This window comes from Rhinatrema bivittatum, chromosome 3 (genome assembly GCF_901001135.1).
Source record: "Rhinatrema bivittatum chromosome 3, aRhiBiv1.1, whole genome shotgun sequence".
Taxonomy (NCBI): domain Eukaryota; kingdom Metazoa; phylum Chordata; class Amphibia; order Gymnophiona; family Rhinatrematidae; genus Rhinatrema; species Rhinatrema bivittatum.
In genome coordinates this window covers 4,863,867-4,887,308 of record NC_042617.1, presented here as the reverse complement: position 1 = coordinate 4,887,308, position 23,442 = coordinate 4,863,867, and the positions used below count along the sequence as shown (strand labels likewise).

The 23,442-nt window shown below is 47.8% G+C and overlaps 1 protein-coding gene across 1 annotated transcript in view; it reads right to left on the bottom strand.

Moving 5' to 3' along the window:
- The window catches only part of GTPBP2 (GTP binding protein 2), a gene marked incomplete in the record, with an annotated part of 123,512 nt that overhangs the window by 40,182 nt on the left and 59,888 nt on the right, over positions 1–23,442 (bottom strand). The window contains 1 exon segment of the mRNA XM_029592830.1: positions 21,424–21,598. Coding sequence (XP_029448690.1) covers positions 21,424–21,598 — 175 coding nt within the window.

The window sequence follows — 23,442 nt, the reverse complement described above, 5'->3', positions numbered from 1 at the left end:
CAGCAACAGTGAGATTCCATACAGGAGAGAGTGGAGAGGGAAGCCACTGCAAGAGACAAAGCGACCGTGAGATACCGCACAGGAGAGGGAGAAGAGAAGGAGACTGCAGCAACAACAACAGTGAGATTCCATACAGGAGAGAGTGGAGAGGGAAGCCACTGCAAGAGACAAAGCGACCGTGAGATACCGCACAGGAGAGGGAGAAGAGAAGGAGACTGCAGCAACAGCAACAGTGAGATTCCATACAGGAGAGAGTGGAGAGGGAAGCCACTGCAAGAGACAAAGCGACCGTGAGATACCGCACAGGAGAGGGAGAAGAGAAGGAGACTGCAACAGCAACAGTGAGATTCCATACAGGAGAGAGTGGAGAGGGAAGCCACTGCAAGAGACAAAGCGACCGTGAGATACCGCACAGGAGAGGGAGAAGAGAAGGAGACTGCAACAGCAACAGTGAGATTCCACACAGGAGAGAGTGGAGAGGGAAGCCACTGCAAGAGACAAAGCGACCGTGAGATACCGCACAGGAGAGGGAGAAGAGAAGGAGACTGCAACAGCAACAGTGAGATTCCATACAGGAGAGAGTGGAGAGGGAAGCCACTGCAAGAGACAAAGCGACCGTGAGATACCGCACAGGAGAGGGAGAAGAGAAGGAGACTGCAACAGCAACAGTGAGATTCCATACAGGAGAGAGTGGAGAGGGAAGCCACTGCAAGAGACAAAGCGACCGTGAGATACCGCACAGGAGAGGGAGAAGAGAAGGAGACTGCAACAGCAACAGTGAGATTCCATACAGGAGAGAGTGGAGAGGGAAGCCACTGCAAGAGACAAAGCGACCGTGAGATACCGCACAGGAGAGGGAGAAGAGAAGGAGACTGCAACAGCAACAGTGAGATTCCATACAGGAGAGAGTGGAGAGGGAAGCCACTGCAAGAGACAAAGCGACCGTGAGATACCGCACAGGAGAGGGAGAAGAGAAGGAGACTGCAACAGCAACAGTGAGATTCCATACAGGAGAGAGTGGAGAGGGAAGCCACTGCAAGAGACAAAGCGACCATGATACCACACAGGAGAGGGAGAAGAGAAGGAGACTGCAACAGCAACAGTGAGATTCCATACAGGAGAGAGTGGAGAGGGAAGCCACTGCAAGAGACAAAGCGACCGTGAGATACCGCACAGGAGAGGGAGAAGAGAAGGAGACTGCAACAGTGAGATTTCATACAGGAGAGAGTGGAGAGGGAAGCCACTGCAAGAGACAAAGCGACCGTGAGATACTGCACAGGAGAGAGAGAGAAGAGAGGGAGGCTGCAGCAAGGGGCACAGTGACCATGAGACATCGCACAGAAAAGACAAGAGAGGGGGACTTCTGCAAAAGACACAGTGACAGCGAGATATCACAAATGAAAGAAGGAGGCTGCTGCAAGGGACACAGTGATAGTGAGATACCGCATAGAAGAGAGGAGAGGGAGGCTGCTGCAAGGGAGAGGGAAAAAAAGAGTGAGAGAAGTGTACTCAAAACCTAGGAAAGAGCAATGTAAAAAATCCCACGTGAAAGGCACACCCTGAACCTTACACCTTTCTCAGCACCCCCAGTCCTCATGGCTCCAGCATTCCTCCATGAAAATGGTACTGTACTTTCCCTATTCCCATCTCATCCCGTCTCTTCCCAACCTTCCCATCACCTTTCCACCATTCCATCAAACTGATCCATAAGAAAATTGGTTCTTACCTGCTAATTTTCGTTCCTGTAGTACCAACGGATCAGTCCAGACTCCTGTGTTTATTCATCCCTGCCAGCAGATGGAGACAGAGAAAAGCCCTGCTGCCATCTGCAGTAGTTCAGTATTGATCTGTACCCAAGCTGAAAACAATGTGTGCAAAAAACTGAATAGAAATAACGTGTAAAAAACTTGTCAAAATTTGTAAGTTATGAACAACCAAGAACAGTAGTTTGCTGAAAGATTATAGCTCAGCGGAAGACTCTCCCCCATTAACCCGGGTAGGTTCTGGACTGATCCGTTGGTACTACAGGAATGAAAATTAGCAGGTAAGAACCAATTTTCTTTTCCCTGTACGTACCTGGATCAGTCCAGACTCCTGGGATGTACCAAAGCTTCCTAGAAAGGGTGGGACCTGGAGAGTCCCGCTCACAAGACACCTTCACCAAAAGACTTGGAAACAGAAAATCCCAAATCCAATCGGTAGTGCCGTGCAGAGGTATGCAGCGACTTCCAAGTCACCGCCATGCAAATTTCTTGCGGAGAAATTAACTGAGCCTCCGCCCATAAGAACATAAGAAAATGCCAAACTGGGTCAGACCAAGGGTCCATCAAGCCCAGCATCCTGGGCCATCCAGGCCATAAGAACCGACAAGTACCCCAAAACTAAGTCTATTCCATGTAACCATTGCTAATGGCAGTGGCTATTCTCTAAGTGAACTTAATAGCAGGTAATGGACTTCTCTTCCAAGAACTTAGCCAATCTTTTTTTAAACACAGCTATACTAACTGCACCAACCACATCCTCTGGCAACAAATTCCAGAGTTTAATTGTGCGTTGAGTAAAAAAGAACTTTCTCCGATTAGTTTTAAATGTGCCCCATGCTAACTTCATGGAGTGCCCCCTAGTTTTTCTACTATCCGAAAGAGAAAATAACCGATTCACATCTACCCGTTCTAGACCTCTCATGATTTTAAACACCTCTATCATATCCCCCCTCGGCCGACTCTTCTCCATGCTGAAAAGTCCTAACCTCTTTAGTCTTTCCTCATAGGGGAGCTGTTCCATTCCCCTTATCATTTTGGTCACACTTCTCTGTACCTTCTCCATCGCGATTATATCTTTTTTGAGATGCGGCGACCAGAATTGTACACAGTATTCAAGGTGCGGTATCACCATGGAGCGACACAGAGGCATTATGACATTTTCCGTTTTATTCACCATTCCCTTTCTAATAATTCCCAACATTTATTTAGAAACTTTTATATACCGGTATTAGTGGGAACACCATACCGGTTCACATAATAACTGAAAGTTTGGAAAATACATTTCAAAAGGGAGAATGAACCTGGGCGGGGGTAAACCAAAAGGTAGTAGGAGGATAGAGAAAACAAGAAGGTCATAACAAGAGAACATAATTTACAAATTTACAATGAATGTCTCCTTAAGATAAGGAGAGGGCGGTCACCTGAGTGGGGGGGGGGGGGGGGGGGAGTGCAGGAGCTATTCTGTGTAGGCATGGTTGAACAGGAGAGTTTTTAGTTTCTTTTTAAATTTAATTGTACAAGGTTCAAGGCGCATGTGGACAGGTAGAGAATTCCAGAGAGCCGGACCGGCAATGGAGATGGCACGGTTGCGGGTGGAAGAGAGGTGAGCCATTTTCAAGGATTGGACATGTAGGGTGCCATTGTTGGTGGATCTGGTAGCTCGGATGGACATTCTGTTTGCTTTTTTGACTGCCGCAGCACACTGAACCGACGTTTTCAATGTGTTATTCACTATGACGCCTAGATCTCTTTCTTGGGTTGTAGCACCTAATATGGAACCCAACATTGTGTAATTATAGCATGGGTTATTTTTCCCTATATGCATCACTTTGCACTTATCCACATTAAATTTCATCTGCCATTTGGATGCCCAATTCTCCAGTCTCACAATGTCTTCCTGCAATTTATCACAATCTGCTTAAGAACATAAGAACATAAGAAAATGCCATACTAGGTCAGAGCAAGGATCCATCAAGCCCAGCATCCTGTTTCCAACAGTGGCCAATCCAGGCCATAAGAACCTGGCAAGTACCCAAAAACTAAGTCTATTCCATGTAACCATTGCTAATGGCAGTGGTTATTCTCTAAGTGAACTTAATAGCAGGTAATGGACTTCTCCTCCAAGAACTTATCCAATCCGTTTTTAAACACAGCTATACTAACTGCACTAACCACATTCTCTGGCAACAAATTCCAGAGTTTAATTGTGCGTTGAGTAAAAAAGAACTTTCTCCGATTAGTTTTAAATGTGCCCCATGCTAACTTCATGGAGTGCCCCCTAGTCTTTCTACTATCCGAAAGAGTAAATAACCGATTCACATCTACCCGTTCTAGACCTCTCATGATTTTAAACACCTCTATCATATCCTCCCTCAGCTGTCTCTTCTCCAAGTTGAAAAGTCCTAACCTCTTCAGCCTTTCCTCATAGAGGAGCTGTTCCATCCCCTTTATCATTTTGGTTGCCCTTCTCTGTACCTTCTCCATCGCAATTATATCTTTTTTGAGATGCGGCAACCAGAATTGTACACAGTATTCAAGGTGCGGTCTCACCATGGAGCGATACAGAGGCATTATGACATTTTCCGTTTTATTCACCATTCCTTTTCTAATAATTCCCATCATTCTGTTTGCTTTTTTGACTGCACCAACGATTTCAGTGTGTTATCCACTATGACACCTAGATCTCTTTCTTGGGTTGTGATTTAACTACTCTGAACAATTTTGTGTCATCTGCAAATTTGAATATCTCACTCGTCATATTTCTTTCCAGATCATTTATAAATATATTGAAAAGTAAGGGTCCCATGAAACCGCCTGAGCCCGGGTTGAGTGGGCCCGCAAACCCTCAGGAACTTGACGGCCCTTGAGAATGTACCCTGACCCAATAGCCTCCTTAAGCCATCTGGCAATAGTTGCTTTGGAGGCATGGCTACCCTTCTTGGGTCCGCTCCATAGAACAAAAAGATGATCAGACCTCCTGAAATCATTAGTAACCTTAAGATAGCGAAGCAAGGCCCTGCGGACATCCAACAGTTTGAGCTCCCGAGCATGCTGTACAGAATCCTCCAACTCTGTAAACGCTGGGAGCTCAATAGTTTGATTAACATGAAAGGCAGAGACTTCCTTTGGGACAAAGGAAGGAACTGTACGCAATGTGAATCCAGAATCAGATATTTGAAGAAACGAGTCTCTACACGACAGTGCCTGTAATTCAGAAATTCTCCTGGCAGAACAGATGACCACCAAGACTATCCAGGACAGGGTCCACCCCATCGAATTCCGTAACTTCCTGAGGAGCTTTCAAACCAAGCTCCTCAAGAAGCTGAGGGTCCAACTCCTCCCTCCGGAACAACCGGAGAATTTTTGGATCGTCCCCCTCTGCCACCAAAGGGACCCCCATGTCATCTCCTTGATCCCCGTCCGGGGATGCCAGGTCCTGCGCTGAGGATCCAGTCGCCGCCCCTGCCAGAGGGACCGGAGTCTGTAAGCCTCCCGTAGCTCCCTGCGCCGCCCCCCCCGGTCTGGCTGCCAATGGGATCCCTGAGTGCCGCGGCCATGTGGACCCTGACTCGGGCCCCCGGAGGCTGCAGTCCCGGACTCAGCGGTGCCAGAGGCAACTGTGGATCCCCTTAAACCTTCCTGCTGCGCCAGATAGGCCTGGTGCATGGCCGGGATATAACTTATTAAGGAAGGACAGAGAGAACAGAAAAGAGGGAGGAGAGGCTCTTTATGTCAAAAACAATCCAAACATCCGAGCTGCAAGGAAGATGGGGCAAAGAAGAAGCTTTATGGGCTGTCCTAAAAAAGGATGATAGGGCATCAGTTTTTATTGGAGTGGTTTACAGACCTCCAAATCAAATGGAAGTACTAGACAGAGATCTGGTTGAAGACATCAAAAAGATGAGGAAGAAGGGAGAAGTGGTGATTGTTGGAGATTTTAATCTGCCGGATTAACAGTAATAGAGAGTTAGTGGATACCCTGCAAGGGGCTCTGTTCAAACAAATGGTAATGGAACCCACGAGGGAGAGAGCTATACTCGATTTAGTGCTCACTAATGGAGATAATGTCTCTAACATCCAGATGGGCGCCCACCTCAGCACCAGTGATCATCAAACTGTATAGTTTAATATCACTAATAGGATACAGAGAAGTCGCACAAAGACCTGGGTTTTGTGTTTCAAAAATGTTGAGATTACTTATCTGATAATCTCCTTTTCCTTAGTGTATGCAGATGGACTCAAAACAAATGGGTATAGTGTGCTCGTGCTAGCAGTTGGAGACGGATCTGATGTCAGCACGGGTACATATACCCCCACAGGAAGTGTAGCAAATCAGTAATCTTCCTTGCAAAAGCTTTTATGGATATATGTGTGACTGACCGATCGGTTAAATGAACAGGATTACCCTGACCAATTGATTGTAGCTGGAGACCGCCAGTGTACTCAGCCGGAAGGCGTCGACACCCGGCAAGGTGGATGCCCTATATAAGAAACATGTCTTACCGTGAGTCGGCGAATCCCCATGTATACCGGCAGCTGGGCGGGATACTGAGTCCATCTGCATACACTAAGGAAAAGGAGATTATCAGGTAAGTAATCTCAACATTTCCTAGTGTGTAGCAGATGGACTCAAAACAAATGGGATGTACAAAAGCTACTCCCGGACTGGGCGGGAGGCTGCCCGAGGACCATGTAGGATTGCCCTCGCAAATGCTGTGTCCTCCCGGGCCTGGACATCCAGACGGTAGAATCTGGAGAAGGTATGGAGGGAAGACCACGTCGCCGCTTTACATATCTCTGCAGGCGACAGCAGCTTAGCTTCTGCCCAAGAGGCCGATTGTGCTCTGGTAGAATGAGCCGTGACCTGTAGAGGCAGTGGTTTACCCGCCTCTACGTAGGCTGCCTTGATAACTTCTTTAATCCAGCGGGCGATGGTCGGCCGTGAGGCCGCTTCCCCTTGCTTCTTCCCGCTGTGCAGGACGAACAAGTGGTCCGTCTTTCGTACTGCTTCTGACATTTCCAGGTATCTGGATAGCAGTCTGCCGATGTCGAGATGACGTAGTATTCGACCTTCTTCCGATTTCTTCAAACCTTCTGTGGTAGGCAAGGATATGGTTTGGTTGAGGTGAAAGTGTGAAACCACCTTGGGTAAAAAGGATGGAATTGTGTGAAGATGGATAGCCTCTGGAGTGATTCTGAGAAATGTATCACGGCAGGACAGTGCTTGTAGCTCTGAGATGCGGCGTGCTGAACATACGGCCAGCAAGAACACCATCTTCAAGGTTAACAAACGGAGAGACAGGCCTCGAAGGGGCCTGAAGGCAGATCCCGCTAGAAATTCCAATACTAGGTTGAGGTTCCACAAGGGCACTGGCCACTTCAGTGGCGGGCGAATGTGTTTGACTCCTTTCAGGAAACGTGAAACGTCTGGGTGTTTGGCAATGGAGTTGCCGTCACGCCTGGGACCGTAGCAAGACAGCGCTGCTACCTGTACCTTGATGGAGCTGAGCGACAGACCCTTCTGAAGTCCATCTTGTAGGAAGTCCTAGATGAGAGGAATCTTAGCGGCATGTGAATTGGTGCTGTGAGAGTCGCACCAGGCTTCAAAAACTCTCCAGATCCTGATATATGTCAGTGATTTGGAGAACTTGCGTGCTCGGAGGAGTGTATCTATTACCGGCTCCGAGTATCCTCTTTTCTTCAGTCTAGCCCTCTCAATGGCCAGACCGTAAGAGAGAATTGAGCTGGATCCTCGTGGAGGATGGGACCTTGCTGCAGCAGGTCCCTTTGTGGAGGCAGGCATAGAGGATTCCCTGCCAGTAGTCTTCTCATGTCTGCGTACCAGGGTCTTCTTGGCCAGTCCGGGGCCACTAGAAGAACTAGGCCTCTGTGTCGCTGAATCCTGTGTACAACGGCGCCCAGCAGGGGCCACGGAGGAAAGGCGTATAGCAGGATCCCCTGAGGCCATGGTTGTACCAGGGCATCGATCCCCTGGGCTCGAGGATCCCGCCTGCGGCTGAAATATCTGGGAACTTGAGCGTTGGACCTGTCCGCTAATAGGTCCATGGCTGGCGTCCCCCATCGATCCACAATCATCTGAAAAACTGTGGGTGACAGCTGCCACTCCCCCGGGTTTAGGCTTTCTCTGCTGAGGAAGTCTGCCGTGGTGTTGTCCTTCCCGGCAATGTGGACGGCGGAGATGTCCTGAAGATTTGCTTCTGCCCAATTCATCAGGGGAGTTATTTCTAGGGACACTTGTTGGCTTCTGGTTCCGCCCTGTCGATTGATGTATGCCACTGTGGTGGGGTTGTCTGACATCACTCTGACCGCACTGTTGCGAAATCTGTGGGCAAATCGCAGGCACGCAAAGCCTGACTGCCCGTGCCTCTAGTCGGTTGATGTTCCACCTTGACTCTTCTCTGGTCCACCGCCCTTGGGCGGTGAGTTCCTCGCAGTGTGCTCCCCATCCGTTCAGGCTGGCATCTGTGGTGAGCAGAATCCAGGTTGGGGAGGACATTCTTGACCCCCGGCTTATGTGGCCGGGCTGTAACCACCACCGTAGCCAATTCCGCACTCTGGCCGGCAGAGGTAGGTGTATGGTGTAGTTCTGCGATCGTGGACTCCATCGAGATAGAAGGGCGCGTTGCAATGGTCTCATATGAGCCCGCGCCCAAGGCACCACTTCCAGAGTGGATGCCATGAGGCCGAGGACTTGTAGGTAATCCCGAGCTGTGGGCCGGCTGGCACTCAGCAGGACCTGCAGATGATTCCAGAGTTTTGACTGTCTCTTGGAGGTCAGGCTGACCTTGTCGTCTTGGGTGTCGAATTGGACCCCTAGGTATTCCAGCGACTGGGATGGCTATAGGGAACTCTTCTTTATGTTGACTACCCATCCTAGGCTTTCCAGAAGAGCTATAACTCTGTTGGTTGCCCGGTGACTCTCCTCCGGTGACTTTGCCCTGATCAGCCAATCGTCCAGGTAGGGATGGACGAGAATTCTTTCCTTCCTGAGTGCTGCCGCCACTACTACTATGACGTTGGTAAAGATCCGCGGCGCAGTGACTAACCCGAAGGGTAAAGCTCGGAACTGGAAGTGCTGATTCAGGACTTTGAAGCGTAAATAGCGCTGGTGATCCTGATGGATTGGGATATGCAAGTAGGCTTCCGACAGATCTAGGGAGGTGAGAAACTCCCCTGGCCGTACTGAATTCTTGACAGACCGCAGAGTTTCCATGCGAAAGTTGGGGACCCGTAGGTGTCGATTGACCGACTTGAGGTCCAGGACGGGCCTGAAAGTGCCCTCCTTCTTGGGTACTATGAAATAAATGGAATAATGCCCAGAATTTCTCTCTCCTGCAGGTACTGGGATTATGGCTCTTAGGGCCAGGAGCCTCTGTAAGGTCACTTCTAGTGCCGCTTTCTTGATCGGTGAGCAAGGAGATTCCACAAACTTGTTCGGTGGAAGCCAAAGAAAATCCAGGTAATATCCTTCCCGGATGATGGCGAGGACCCACTAGTCCGAAGTGATCTCGACCCACCTGCAGTAGAAGAGGGTTAGCCTTCCCCCTATGGCTGCTACCCTCGGATGGGTCGGCTGATTGTCATTGTGGGTTACGGCCGGGGCCAGAACCCGGGCCGGTTCTCTTCTTGGTGTGCTTAGTCCGAAAGGGCTGGTTCCTGGCCTGAGAACGAGGTGCTTGATAGCGAGTCCTGTAGGGGTTGAAGCGCTGCGAGTTTCTACCTCTGGATGGTCTAGAAACAGAACGCTGGCTCCTCCTTAACCTATCTTCTGGTAGACGGGGTAATGGAGAGGCACCCCATTTAGTAGCCCAGTTCTCGAGGTCGCTGCCGAACAGTAGGGAACCCTTAAAGGGCATTCTTGTGAGTCGTGTTTTGGAGGACGAGTTGGCCGCCCAATTGCGTAGCCAAAGCTGTCTTCTGGCTGCCACTGAGGAGGACACTCCCTTGGCTGCCGTACGGACGAGGTCGGAGGCTGCATCAGTGAGAAATGCGAGAGCTGATTCCATGTCTTCTCCCGGGGTGTTGTTTCTTGCCTGTGATAAACAGGAACGCGTCACCACGGTGCAGCAAGCCGCGATTCAAAGGGACATGGCTGCTACCTCAAAGGCTAGTTTCAGAATGGTGTCCATGCGGTCATGCATATCCTTGAGGGCCGCTCCCCCTTCCACCGGAATGGTGGTGCGCTTCACAATTGCGTTAACTATGGTGTCTACCCTGGGGCACGCCAGCAGCTCCTTGGACGCCGGATCCAGAGGGTACATGCCAGACAAGGCCAGACCCCCTTTGAATGAGGCCTCCGGTGCCTTCCATTCCAGCTCGATTAGCTGCTATGCTGCTTGTAGGAGGGGAAAGTGGTGGGCCGTTTGGTGCAGGCCCTCTAGCAGGGGGTTCATTATAGGGTCCTCTGGGGCGTCCTGGCCCGGAATGGCCAGCTCTGATAAGCATTGTGAGACCAGGCCTGGAAGATCTTCTTTCCGAAAGAAGCGTCTCATGGTCCGATATGGTTCTATCTCCGAGGGAAGTTCACCCTCCTCGGGGGGCTCCTCATGTTCCTCGGAGCAATCCGAATCCCCATAATCGGGGCTGTCGGGTGGCGAGTGGCCGCACCTAGGTCTCGAGGGTCCAGGAGCCGGATCAACCAGGACGGAAAGACCCATACGAGGAGCAGACTGCATCTGGACAAAGGCGTGAATCCCCTTAAATAATTCCACCCAGGAAAGCGAAGCCGGATCTGGCCGCAGGGGTACCAGGTCTCTCGGGTTCCCTGGCTGCTTGCCGCGGCCTGCCAAGTCCGGTGTGTTCCCTGAGGAACCGCTGGGCTGGGACCGGTCTTGTCCTGGAACTCCCATGGCCTCCTCACATTGGGCACATAGGGAGTCTGCTTCCTCGCTCTGTGTGGCTCTGAGGTTGCATGCTGAGCAGAGGCTTAGAGCGTTCATGCCTGATTCTGGAGGTGCCGGCTCTGCGGATGCATGGGCTCTCTTATGCTCCATTCGCCTAAAATGCGGTGTCGCCCAACGATGTGCGCCTAACACGTGCGCTTAACAGCATGCGCCTAGAACGGGCGTCTTAGGAACGTGCGCCTATAACATGCGTCTTATAAATGTGCGCCTATAAACGGGCGTCTTAGAAATGTGCGCGTATCCTAGTAGCGTGTGCTTAGTCGACGTGCGCCTATCGCGTGCGCTTAGTCGACGTGCGCCTATCGCGTGCGCTAACAACGTGCGCTAACAACGTGCGCCTATCGCGTGCGCCGAGCAACATGCGCCTAGCAAGCAACGTGCGCTTAATTGGCGAAGATGAGTAGGCAGGCAAAATGGCGACCTCCTAGGCGGGCTGCCTCGTAGGCAGGCCCAGTTAGTCCACACTTCCTCGAAGACCAAGTAAAGATGTACGCCTTACCTTGTCTTCGGCGCTTCCCGGTTGCGACCCGGGCGGTCTCCGGCTGCAGGGGGAGAGGGGAGTACCTTCACCGCCGCGCTTAAGGAAGTGCACCCGCTGCCTCTAGGCCGCGCCCGAACTCGTCTCGCTCGGGGGCCAAGTCCACGCCGGGACCAAGGCTGCCTCTAGGCCACGCCCGAACTTGTCTCGCTCGGGGGCCAAGCCGCGCCCGAGCTCTTCTCACTCGGGGGCTGGGTCCCTGCCGCGAACCGGCCACCGGACCGAGGCTCTTACCTCCGAGGGACCATGGAAGTCAGCTCGGGAAACTCAACTGGGTGAGTGACCGCCTGGTATCACCACAGGAGTGCGGGGCTCGTCTTCAGTAGGTTTCTTCTATGAATTTAGTCGTTAGAATTTGGAAACACGCTCAGCGAGCGTGGGGTAGCTCCAAACTGCTTTGGAGACGGAAATTACTGATTTGCTACACTTCCTGTGGGGGTATATGTACCCGTGCTGACTTCAGATCCGTCTCCAACTGCTAGCACGAGCACACTATACCCATTTGTTTTGAGTCCATCTGCTACACGCTAGGAAACACGGACTTGTTGAAATGGGAAAGTACCTGGAGGAAGAAATAGAAGGCTGGGAGAAAACGAGAGATGTGGAAAAACAGTGGGCCAAACTAAAAGGAGCAATTACCGAAGCAACTAATATATATGCTAGAAAAGTAAAGAAAAGCAAGAAAAGAATGAAACCTATCTGGTTCACAAAGGAGATGGCTGATAAAATAAAAGATAAACGAACAGCATTTAAGAAATATAAAGGATCACAAGGAAGAATATTTGGTGGAACCGAGGGAGACGAAGAAAGTAATTAAGAAAGCGAAATGTCAAACGGAAGAAAGGATTGCCAAAGAGGTAAAGCGAGGTGACAAAACATTTTTCAGATACATCAGTGAAAGGAGAAAAGTTCAAAGTGGTATACTGAAATTGAAAGGTAAAAAGGATCAATGGGTGGAGACAGATGAAGAAATGGCAGAAATATTAAACGAATACTTCAGTTCGGTGTTCACTAAAGAAGACCCCGGAGAAGGACTGTTGCTAGTTAACAAGAAACTGGAGAGAAGTGGAATGGATGAAACTCCGTTTACGGAAGAGAATGTATGGGAACAGCTAGGAAAACTGAAGGTGGACAAAGCCATGGGGCCTGATAAGGTTCATCCCAGGATACTGAGGGAGCTCAGAAATCTGCTGTTGGCTCCACTTTGTGACCTGTTCAATAGATCCCTGGAAACGGGAGTGGTGCCGAGTGATTGGAGAAGAGCGACGGTGGTCCCGCTTCACAAGAGTGGGAGCAGAGAGGAGGCTGGAAACTACAGGTCAGTTAGCCTCACCTCGCTGGTGGGAAAAGTATTGGAATCTCTGCTGAAGGAAAGAATAGTGAACTATCTTCAAGCAGCAGAATTGATGGACCAGAGGCAGCATGATTTCACCAAGAGAAGGTCCTGTCAGACAAATCTGATTGACTGTTTTGATTGGGTGACTAATGAATTGGATCGAGGAATATAAAGGTGGATAAAGGTGAACCGGTAGATGTAGTGTATTTGGATTTTCAGAAGGCGTTTGACAAAGTCCCTCATGAGAGGCTTCTATGAAAATTAAAAAGTCATGGGATAGGAGGCGATGTCCTTTCGTGGATTACAAACTGGTTAAAAGACAGGAAACAGAGAGTAGGATTAAATGGTCAATATTCTCAGTGGAAAAGGGTAAACAGTGGAGTACCTCAGGGATCTGTATTGGGACCGGTGCTTTTCAATATATATATAAATGATCTGGAAAGGAATATGACGAGTGAGGTTATCAAATTTGCGGATGATACAAAAGTATTCAGAGTAGTTAAATCACAGGCAGACTGTGATACATTACAGGAGGACCTTGCAAGACTGGAAGATTGGGCATCCAAATGGCAGATGAAATTTAATGTGGACAAGTGCAAGGTGTTGCACATAGGGAAAAATAACCCTTGCTGTAGTTACACGATGTTAGGTTCCATGTTAGGAGCTACCACCCAGGAAAAAGATCTAGGCATCATAGTGGATAATACTTTAAAATTGTCGGCTCAGTGTGCTGCAGTAAATAGAATGTTGGGAATTATTAGGTAGGGAATGGTCAATAGAACGGAAAATGTCATAATGCTTCTGTATCGCTCCATGGTGAGACCGCACCTTGAATACTGTGTACAATTCTGGTCGCCGCATCTCAAAAAAGATATAGTTGCGATGGAGAAGGTACAGAGAAGGGCAACCAAAATGATAAAGGGGATGGAACAGCTCCCCTATGAGGAAAGGCTGAAGAGGTTAGGGCTGTTCAGCTTGGAGAAGAGATGGCTGAGGGGGGATATGATAGAGGTCTTTAAGATCATGAGAGGTCTTGAACGAGTAGATGTGACTCGGTTATTTACACTTTCGAATAATAGAAGGACTAGGGGGTATTCCATGAAGTTAGCAAGTAACACATTTAAGACTAATCGGAGAAAATTCTTTTTCACTCAACGCACAATAAAGCTCTGGAATTTGTTGCCAGAGAAGGTAGTTAGTGCAGTTAGTGTAGCTGGGTTCAAAAAAGGTTTGGATAAGTTCTTGGAGGAGAAGTCCATTAATGGCTATTAATCAATTATACTTAGGGAATAGCCCCTGCTATTAATTGCATCAGTAGTATGGGTTCTTCTTAGTGTTTGGGTAATTGCCAGGTTCTTGTGGCCTGGTTTTTGGCCTCTGTTGGAAACAGGATGCTGGGCTTGATGGACCCTTGGTCTGTCCCAGCATGGCAATTTCTTATGTTCTTATGTTCTTAAGAGCGCTCGATGTCATCTACTTGGATTTTAGCAAAGCTTTTGATACGGTCCCGCACAGGAGGCTTGTGAATAAAATGAGAAGCTTGGGTATGAGTGCCAAGGTGGTGGCCTGGATAGCAAACTGGTTGAAGGACAGAAGACAATGGGTGATGGTAAATGGAACTTACTTGGAAGAGAGAGCGGTGATGAGCGGAGTACCGCAAGGGTCAGTGTTGGGACTGGTCCTGTTCAATATCTTTGTGAGCGACATCGCAGACAGGATAGAAGGTAAGGTTTGTCTATTTGCGGATGATACTAAGATCTGCAACAGAGTGGAAACGCCGGAAGGAGTGGAGAGAATGAGACGGGATTTAAGGAAGCTGGAAGACTGGTCGAAGTTATGGCAGCTGATATTCAATGCCAAGTGCAGAGTCATGCATATGGGGTGTGGTAATCCGAAAGAAATGTATTCGATGGGGGGGTGAAGGGCTGATATGCACGGAGCAGGAGAGAGACCTTGGGGTGATAGTGTTTAACAATCTGAAGTCAGCGAAACAATGTGACAAGGCGATAGCTATAGCCAGATGAATGCTGGGCTGCTTAGAGAGAGGAATATTGAGTAAGAAAAGGAAAGTGATTATTCCCTTGTACAGGTCTTTGGTGAGGCCTCACCTGGAGTACTCTGCTCAGTTCTGGAGACTGTATCTCAGAAGGGACAGACACAGGATGGAGGCGGTCCAGAGAAGGGTGACCAAAAAGGTGGATGGTCTTCATCGAATGACTTATGAGGAGAGACTGAAGAATCTAAATATGTACACCCTGGAGGAAAGGAGGAGCAGAGGTGATATGATACAGACGTTCAGATACTTGAAAGGTTTTAATGATCCAAAGTCAACGACAAACCTTTTCCGTTGGAAAAAAAATCAGCAGAACCAGGGGTCACGATTTAAAACTCCAGGGAGGAAGACTCAGAACCAATGTCAGGAAGTATTTCTTCACGGAGAGGGTGGTGGATGCCTGGAACGACCTTCCGGAGGAAGTGAAGACCAAAACTGTGAAGGATTTCAAAGGGGCGTGGGATAAACACTGTGGATCCATAAAGCCTGGAGGATGTTGTAGGGTTCCTTCAATATGGCCGCCGGATGATGTATTTACCCATTGAAGGAGAAAAGGCTTTCCCAGCCATTCCAATATGGCCACCGGATGACACAGATGCCCTTATTTGGACATACTGTCGTCATTTCCTATTTCTCACTGCCGCTTTTGGCGGGACTCCTCAGAGTTAAATGTCAGCATTCAACAGCAGTACTCTGTCAATGATAAACACATCGGATGCAGCAGATTTTCATCACGCACGTAAGCCCTGGACTCTGAATTTTGAGCCTTGTGTATAGAACTTTGCAACTCTCTCGGTGTTAATCTATTAATTGGTTACTTTTCACTTCAGCATGTTTCAAATCGCGGCCAAGCCGACACATTGACTGTCCTGCATTAAATCAAGTAGGTGTCCTGACATCTTTGTTTGCCTATAAGTGATAAAGATGTGGTCCATCTTTTGAAAGGGTTGTTTGTCACTTCTACCATAGGTCATACACCAGTTGCATCTGCCTGCATCTAGCAGTTCTTGTTTCCCTGAAGAAGGATCTCCCGAAACATTGCAATGACAGACTGCGTGCAGATTGCATGACATATTCTGTGAAATAACCTGGCATGGTTTCACTGTAATTCTACAGGACTGGTAACTCAAAAATTACAAGGTCCCAAGTGGGCTTTTTGCACCTATGCATATTATAGCTTTTCAAAGAATCATTTTCTCTGGGATTCCAATGATTAAAAAGCCCTAGCGCTTCTAGAGCTGTGCATAACAGGTTGTAGCCCTTAGTGGCACTATATGAGGTTTCCCTAGAGATTTAACAAACATTCCCTTGCTTTGTCTTTTCAAGCTGAATCTCTTGCATTTTTTATATTTAAATATTTTCAGAGATACTGGATTTCGTACATATACAAGAGTGCCACCTGCAGTCCCTCAGTATTAATCAATACCCAAGCCAAGATAAGTAAAACCTAATTTAAAAGGCGAACAAGGTTCCAACTGGATACCCCTGACCAACTGGTAAAAAAGTTTTAAAAAACAGCAAAACTCTGACCAAACAATGACAACTCTGCTTTGCAGTCAATATACAGCGGTCTTTCGGCATAGATCCTCAGGGTGGGCCTCTGGACTGATCTGTGTAATTACAGGAACGAAAATTAGCAGGTAAGTACCAATTTTCCTTTCCTGAACATACCCACCAGATCAGTCCAGACAAATGGGATGGTACCAAAGCCTCCCTACAGTGGGTGGGAACCCGAAAGACCCGCTCGAGGAATACTCTCCCCAAAAGGTGTCGCCTCCAGAGCCCGCACATCCAAACGGTAATGCTTGGTGAAAATATGCAACGAAGACCACACTGCAGCTCTACAGATCTCCTGGGGAGACAATAACTGACACTCAGCCCATGACGTCGCCGGAGCTCAAGTCGAATGCGCTCTAAGACCCACTGGAACTGCTCTTCTTTGGATACATAAGCTGCAGAGATAGATTGTTTTAATCATCGCGATAACGATGACTTGGACGTCTTCTCCCCCTTTTTTGATCCCCCGAAAAGAACAAACAAATGATCAGAGCGACGGAAAGCATTAGTAACCTTCAACTATCGTAACACCACCCGTCTCACATCTAAAAGATGAAGCTCACGTCCAATCAAGGGATCCCAAGCCCAATCCGGAAACCTGGTCAACTGCACTGTTTGGTTTACATGAAAACTTGACACCACCTTGGGGAGAAAGGAAGGCACCGTTCGCAAAGACAATTTGTCTGACGCAATCTGGAGAAACAGAGCACGGCAAGAAAGAGCCTGCAATTCCGAACTCCTCCTAGCCGAACATATCGTGACCAAGAAGACAGTCTTCAGCGTAAGCGTCTTCAAAGATGTACGACTCAGAGGCTCAAAAGGATCCTCGCAAAGAGCCTTCAATGTGAGATTGAGATTCCATTCCAGACAAATGCTACGTAGGGGCGGATAAAGATGTTTGGCTCCTCGTAGAAACTGAACCACATCCGGATGAGAAGCCAAGGCCTTCCCCTGCACCTTACCTCTGAGACAACCTAAGGCCGAAACCTGGACACGAAGAGAACTGTGGGCCAACCCTTTGGATAAGCCCACCTGCAAAAAGGACAAAATGTGGGAAACAGAAGCCTGAAGAGGCTCTAAGCTCTGTTGCCCATACCAGGGTCTCAAATACCTTCCATACCCTGGAATAGGCCAAAGACATAGAAGGACACTGCACTTGCAGAAGAATAGCAATTACGAACTCAGAATACCCTTTTACGAGCAATCTCCTCCTCTCAAAAGCCAAGCCGCGAGACAGAAGCGATCCTCCCAATCCAAAAATATGGGTCCCTGTTGCAGAGAATTCTGCAAATGGTTCAGACGCAATGGCCCATCTACCGCCAGACAAAGAAGATCCGTGAACCACGGACGACAAGGCCACTCCGGCGCCACCACTATAACGGAACCCGGATGAGCTTCTATCCGTCTGAGTACTCTTGCTATTTATTTATTTTAAATCTTTTCTATACCGTCACTAAGTTATATATCATCGCAAAGGTTTACATGTAGGCACATAAATTAATGTAGGTGAATGCGTACTATAGTACATTCTAACAGGTGCCACCAAAGGTTCAGTTACAATATATCATTAAAGACAATCAATTGTTTAGTGGAGTAGGTCATGACCAGGTGTACCTATAAGGTACTGTTCACGGGTAAAATTCATATTCATAGTGTTTACAATTATGTTTATTGTGATATAGAGTTCATAGACTATTTTACTGCACATTCTTAGAATAGTGCTGTGCGTTAGTGCTCTTCTGCCTATTCCTGTATATTTTCTATTCTCCAGTCTCTTTATAAAATGCTTGTTTAAAAAGCCATGTTTTTAAATTTTTCTTAAATGTTTTGAGATCTCTTTGTAATCTGATCTCTAGAGGCATCGTGTTCCGAAGAGTGGGGACTGCTAAAGATAAAGCCCTTTCTCTCACTTGGGTTAGTCTTGCTGTCTTTACTGAAGGAATGGTTAAGAGTGCTTTATTTGCTGATTGAAGGTTTCTGTGTGGGACGTGTACTCATAATGCTATGTTTAGCCAGTCTGATTTTTTATCATGTACCATACATAAACTAATACATAGGGCTTTGTATTTAATTCTGTGTTCAATAGGTAGCCAATGTAATACCGCCAGGGTTTCAGTTATATGGTCTCTCCTCCTTTTTCCGGTTAGTATTCTAGCTGCTGTGTTTTGAAGTATTTGAAGTGGCCTTAATGTTGTATTTGGGTGTCCTAATAGAAGGGCATTGTAATAGTCCATGCTGGAGAAAACTAGTGCCTGAAGTACAGTTCTGAAATCAGCTAGTTTTAGTAGTGGTTTTAGTTTTCTGAGTACCATGAGTTTTGCATAGCCTTTTACTTTTAGCGATATGTGCTGTTTTAGGTTGATTTCAGGGTCCATTATTATTCCAAGGTTTCATACTTTTTCAGCTAGTTCAATTTTCTGGTTGTCTTTGAGGATTATTGGAGTTTGTGTGATTTCAATATTTTTTCCGTTCTAAGTGTAGAAATTCTGTTTTTTCAATCTTAACCACAAGTTCCATTCGGTTTAGTAGTAGTTTTATAAAGTCTAGGTACATGTTAGCTAGGTTTAATGTTTTCTCTAATGTGTCCTCTATTGGTAGAATTAGTTGAATATCGTCTGCATAAATGTAATGTATGATTCCTAGTCCTGCAAGCAGATGGCCCAAGGGCAGCATGTATATGTTAAAGAGGGTTGCAGACAGGGCTGATCCCTGCAGTACTCCGGTTTTGAGATTGACTTTTTCTGATAATGCGTTGTTGATCTGAACTTGGAAAAACCTATTATTTAGATATGAACTGAACCAGTTTATTGTTTTGCTGTGTAATCAGATTTCTTCTAGTCTGTTTAGTAGTATTTTATGGTTTACTGTGTCGACGGCTGCTGCTAAGTCTAGCATTATTAGAATGTAATGTTTACTGCTATCAAAACCTCTTAGAATGTTATCTGTTAGCGAGAGAAGTAGTGTCTCAGTGCTATCTGCAGCCAAGGAGGGAAAACATACAGCAGAATGCCAGTCGGCCATGGACACACCAGGGAATCTAGCCCCACCGCTCCCGATTCCCTCCGACAGCTGAAGAATCTCTGTGTCTTGGCATTGAGACTCGTGGCCATGAGATCGAACTGAGGAGTTCCCCACCAATTGCAAAGGATATTCCATGCTTCCAGAGAGAGCTCCCACTCCCCCAGATCCAACTGTTGCCGGCTGAGATAGTCTCTGCCTGGACATTGTCGACTCCCACCACGTGAGAAGCAGCCATGCCCTCGAGATGGAGCTCTGCCAACTCCAACAGCAGTTGAGCCTCCTGCGCTACCGCGGGACTCTTGGTTCCCCCCCTGGCGGTTGATGTAAGCCACTGTGGTCAAATTGTCCGAAAAAACTCTCACCATCTGATGGTGGACTAAGGGTAGAAACTCCACCAGAGCCCTGCACACCGCTCTCGTCTCCAGTCGATTGATGGACCACGCCTGCTCCTCTGTCAAACCATAGGCCTGCGCAGACTTGCCTAGACAAACCACCCCCCAACCCCGAAGACTGGCATTTGTGGTCACCACCACCCAATCCGGGGCCTCGAGAGGCATTCCCGTCTCCAGTTTGCTGAGCATCATCCACCAGGCTAGACTGGCCCTCGCCGCCTCCATCAGAGACAGAGATAGAAAGTACTGCTGCGACTGAGGACTGCAACGGGACAGCAACGCCCTCTGTAGGGTTTTAAATGAGCAAAAGCCCATGGTACCAGTTCCAACGTAGATGCTCTAGAGCCCAGGACCTGAAAGTAATCCCAGACTTTTGGCATCGGTAGCCGCAGGAGACTAGCAATTTGCTCCTGAAGCTTGTTCATCCTGCTGACCGTGAGAAACACTCTGCCTCGCTGGGTGTTGAAATGGACCCCCCCGCACAATCCGTGCAGAGGCTGAGGGCATTGAGAAAGGCCACCCGGCCCCACACGACTGGCAGACATTTCCCTGCTGTAAATCTGCCATTTGTATCCTTTTTTATTTTATTTTAAAGCACTAACACAGCAGTGCCTGCCTAGCAAAAACGCGGCCGAGAACAGAACAGAGGGGGGCACACTTCCCCCTGCAACTCCCGCCAGCGCGAAAGACCGGCCTCTGAGCCGGCAGAAAAAAACCGCGCACTGCAACGGCCATGCAGACGGTCTGCTAAAATAGTACAAATGTCAAATCCCCCCCCCCCCGGGAGAGAAATTGCCTCTGCTATCCATCCCCAATCCTCCACTTACCTCCGTACCCACCCACGACGTTCCCGAGGCAGCTCAGAGAAACCCGAGCTGCCTCAGTCACAAAGCAGGGTTTTATTTATTTATTTTTTAAATTAAATTAAAGGCACAGACACCCCAGATAAGTCCCCATAGAAAAAAAATGTTGGGTACTTCCCTGAAAGGTGCTCTGGCCAGCGGAGGGAGGCTTCAGGTCCCACTGAGGGAGCCAGACCACTGGCTATCTGGGTCTTGGAGATGCGGGCTGAACTAGGCAGGGGTATCCAACCCCCCGTTCGCCCAGCTCCACCCGAGGGATATCCCTTGTCCAGGAACCTGGCACCTCAGGGAGAAAAGTTTCCTCACAATACCTCAATCAGTCAGGACTGCAGGTTTAGCACCTCTACCATCTACTGGAGATAGAGAATACTGAGGGACTGCAGGTGGCGCTCTCATATATATGTGGGAGTCCCCAAAGTTTTGTTCTCTACCTCCATCTGCTGGTAGGGATGAATAAAACCCATTTGTCTGGACTGATCTGGGTATGTTCAGGAACTGCAGGTTTATGCACCAGCCATCTGCTGAAGACAGAGAAATACTGCAGGTGGCACCAGGGCTTATCAAGCAGTTTCAGCGAGGCTTTTCTCTGCCTCCATCTGCTGGCAGGGATGAATAAACTGATCCAGGTACATACAGGGAACTTCCCCATCTCTTCCCATCCATCCTTCCCCTCATCTTTCCAGCATTCCTCCAAACTGATCCATCTTCCCAATCCCCATCTCATTCCATTACTGCCCATCCTCCTCACCTCTCCAGCATTTCATCAAAACTGAACCCTTGCCATCTCACCCCTTCACATCCATCTTCCCCCTCCAGCATTCCTCCATCAAACTGATCCATCTTGCCCTCCTCCTCCCCCCCCCCCCCCCCGCCGTCTCATTCTATGTCTTCCCTTCACTTCTCAGCATTCCCTCAGTATTATGATTCCATTATGTCTTCCCTGTACGCCTCGAGGATTTTGTACTTTTGATCTTACCTATGCCGGTATTAGCGCTCACCACAAGCATGGCAAAGTCTGGGCAGTAGCTGGTAAGGCCGAAGATGGTGGTTTTTAAGTATTTGTGGTGTCCAGCCAGGTCAATGAAGGTGATCATTTTGGAGGCGCTCTCACAGATTTCCTCCGCTGTCCGAGAGTCACTGTAATTCACAACCTAAGAACATAAATTCCATACAGGATCAGACCAAATGTCCATCAAGTCCAGCATCCTGTCACTGACAGTGGCCAAACCAGGTCTCAAATACATGGTACATCAATAGTGAGCAAAGCTATGGAAACACTGTTAAAGAAAGGGATAATGTAGCAGCTTGAAGTGAGTAGATTACAGGACCTAAGACAAAATAGAAATACAAAGGGAAATTCTTATCAAATTAATTTGAAGAAATTCTTTGATGAAGTGACCAGCATATTGGATCACAGAGGAGCAGATGATGTCTTTCAGGATTTTAGCAAGGTTTTTAACACATTTCTACACAGAAGACTTGTAAATAAACTAGCCAATATGGTATACGGGGAGAAAATTGAGGAATTGGTTAAGCAATAGAACTCAGAAAGTGGTAGTCAATGGTGTTCACTCTGCTGAAGTTAAAGTGACTAGTTGGGTACCCCAGGGCTCAGGGGCTAGAAGCAGCTCCTTTCAATATATTTACTAGCAACATTATAGAGGCTCATGCTGGTTTTTAGATGAGAAAAATCTGTAATAGGGTAGAAACACCAGGAAAAGTAGAAAAAAAATGAAAAGGGGGACTACAAAAAAACTAGAAGACTGGTCAACTGTTTTCAAGAATGATGATTCAAATGAACTGAACCAAATCATGGTGAACTTGGAAGATATAGTAGGCCAGTTTGACAAACTGAAAAGTAGCAAATCGCCTGGACCAGATGGTATACACCCCAGGGATCTAAAAAAAACCTCAAAAACAAAATTTCAGATCTATTACTAGTAATTTGTAACCTATCATTAAAATCGTCCATTGTACCTGAAGACTGGAGGGTGGCCAATGTAACCACAATATTTAAAAAGGGCTCCAGAGGTGATTGGGATGCTATAGATCGGTGAGCCTAAATTCAATGCTGGGAAAAATCATGGAAAATGTTATAAAGAATTAAATCACAGAACGTTTAGAAAGACATGATTTGATGGGACACAGCCAGCCTGGATTTACCAGAGGAAAGACTTGCCTCACAAATCTGCTACACTTTTTTTTTAAGTGGTTAATAAACGTGGATAAAAGTAAACTGGTAGATGTAGTGTATTTGGATTTTCAGAAGGCAACTGACTATGTCCCCCATGAAATGCTTAAGAAAATTAAAAAAATCATGAGACTGGAGGAAGTGTCTTGAGGATGGACTGGCCGAACCTGTCACGTCGGCCATCCCTATCCAGACTTGCAGATCTCCTCCACGGGAACTGTTCACAAGTGGGCCACTGACTTAGCTCTGACAGAATGAGCTTGACATGACCCTCAAGATGCAGTCCCGCCTGGGCATAACAGAAGGAGATGCAATCTGCTAGCCAATTGGCAGTGTCTATTTGGCAATGGCAACTCCCAACCTATTCCTATCAAAAGAAATGAAAAGTTGGGTGGAATGTCTATGAGCTTCTGTCCACGCCAGATAGAAGGCTAAGGCCCTCTAGCAGTCCAAACCGTGCAGTACTTGTTCGCCTTGGTGTGAATGGGACCTGGGAAAGAATATTGGCAAGACGACCGATGGGTTAAGATGGAAATCCTTCACCACCTTAGGCAGGAACTTAGGGTGCATATGCAAGGCCACCCTATCATGAAAAAACTTAGTGAAAAGTGGATAAGTCTCTAAGGCCTGGAGCTCGCTAACCCTGCGGCTCTGAGATGACCACTACCAATATGACCTTCCAGGTCAGATACTTCAGGTTACAGGAACGCAGCGGTTCAAAGGGAGCTTTCATCAGCTGAGCAACCACCACATTGAGGTTCCAAAACACAGCCTTAGGGGAGGCTTCAATTTAAGCAGGCCCCA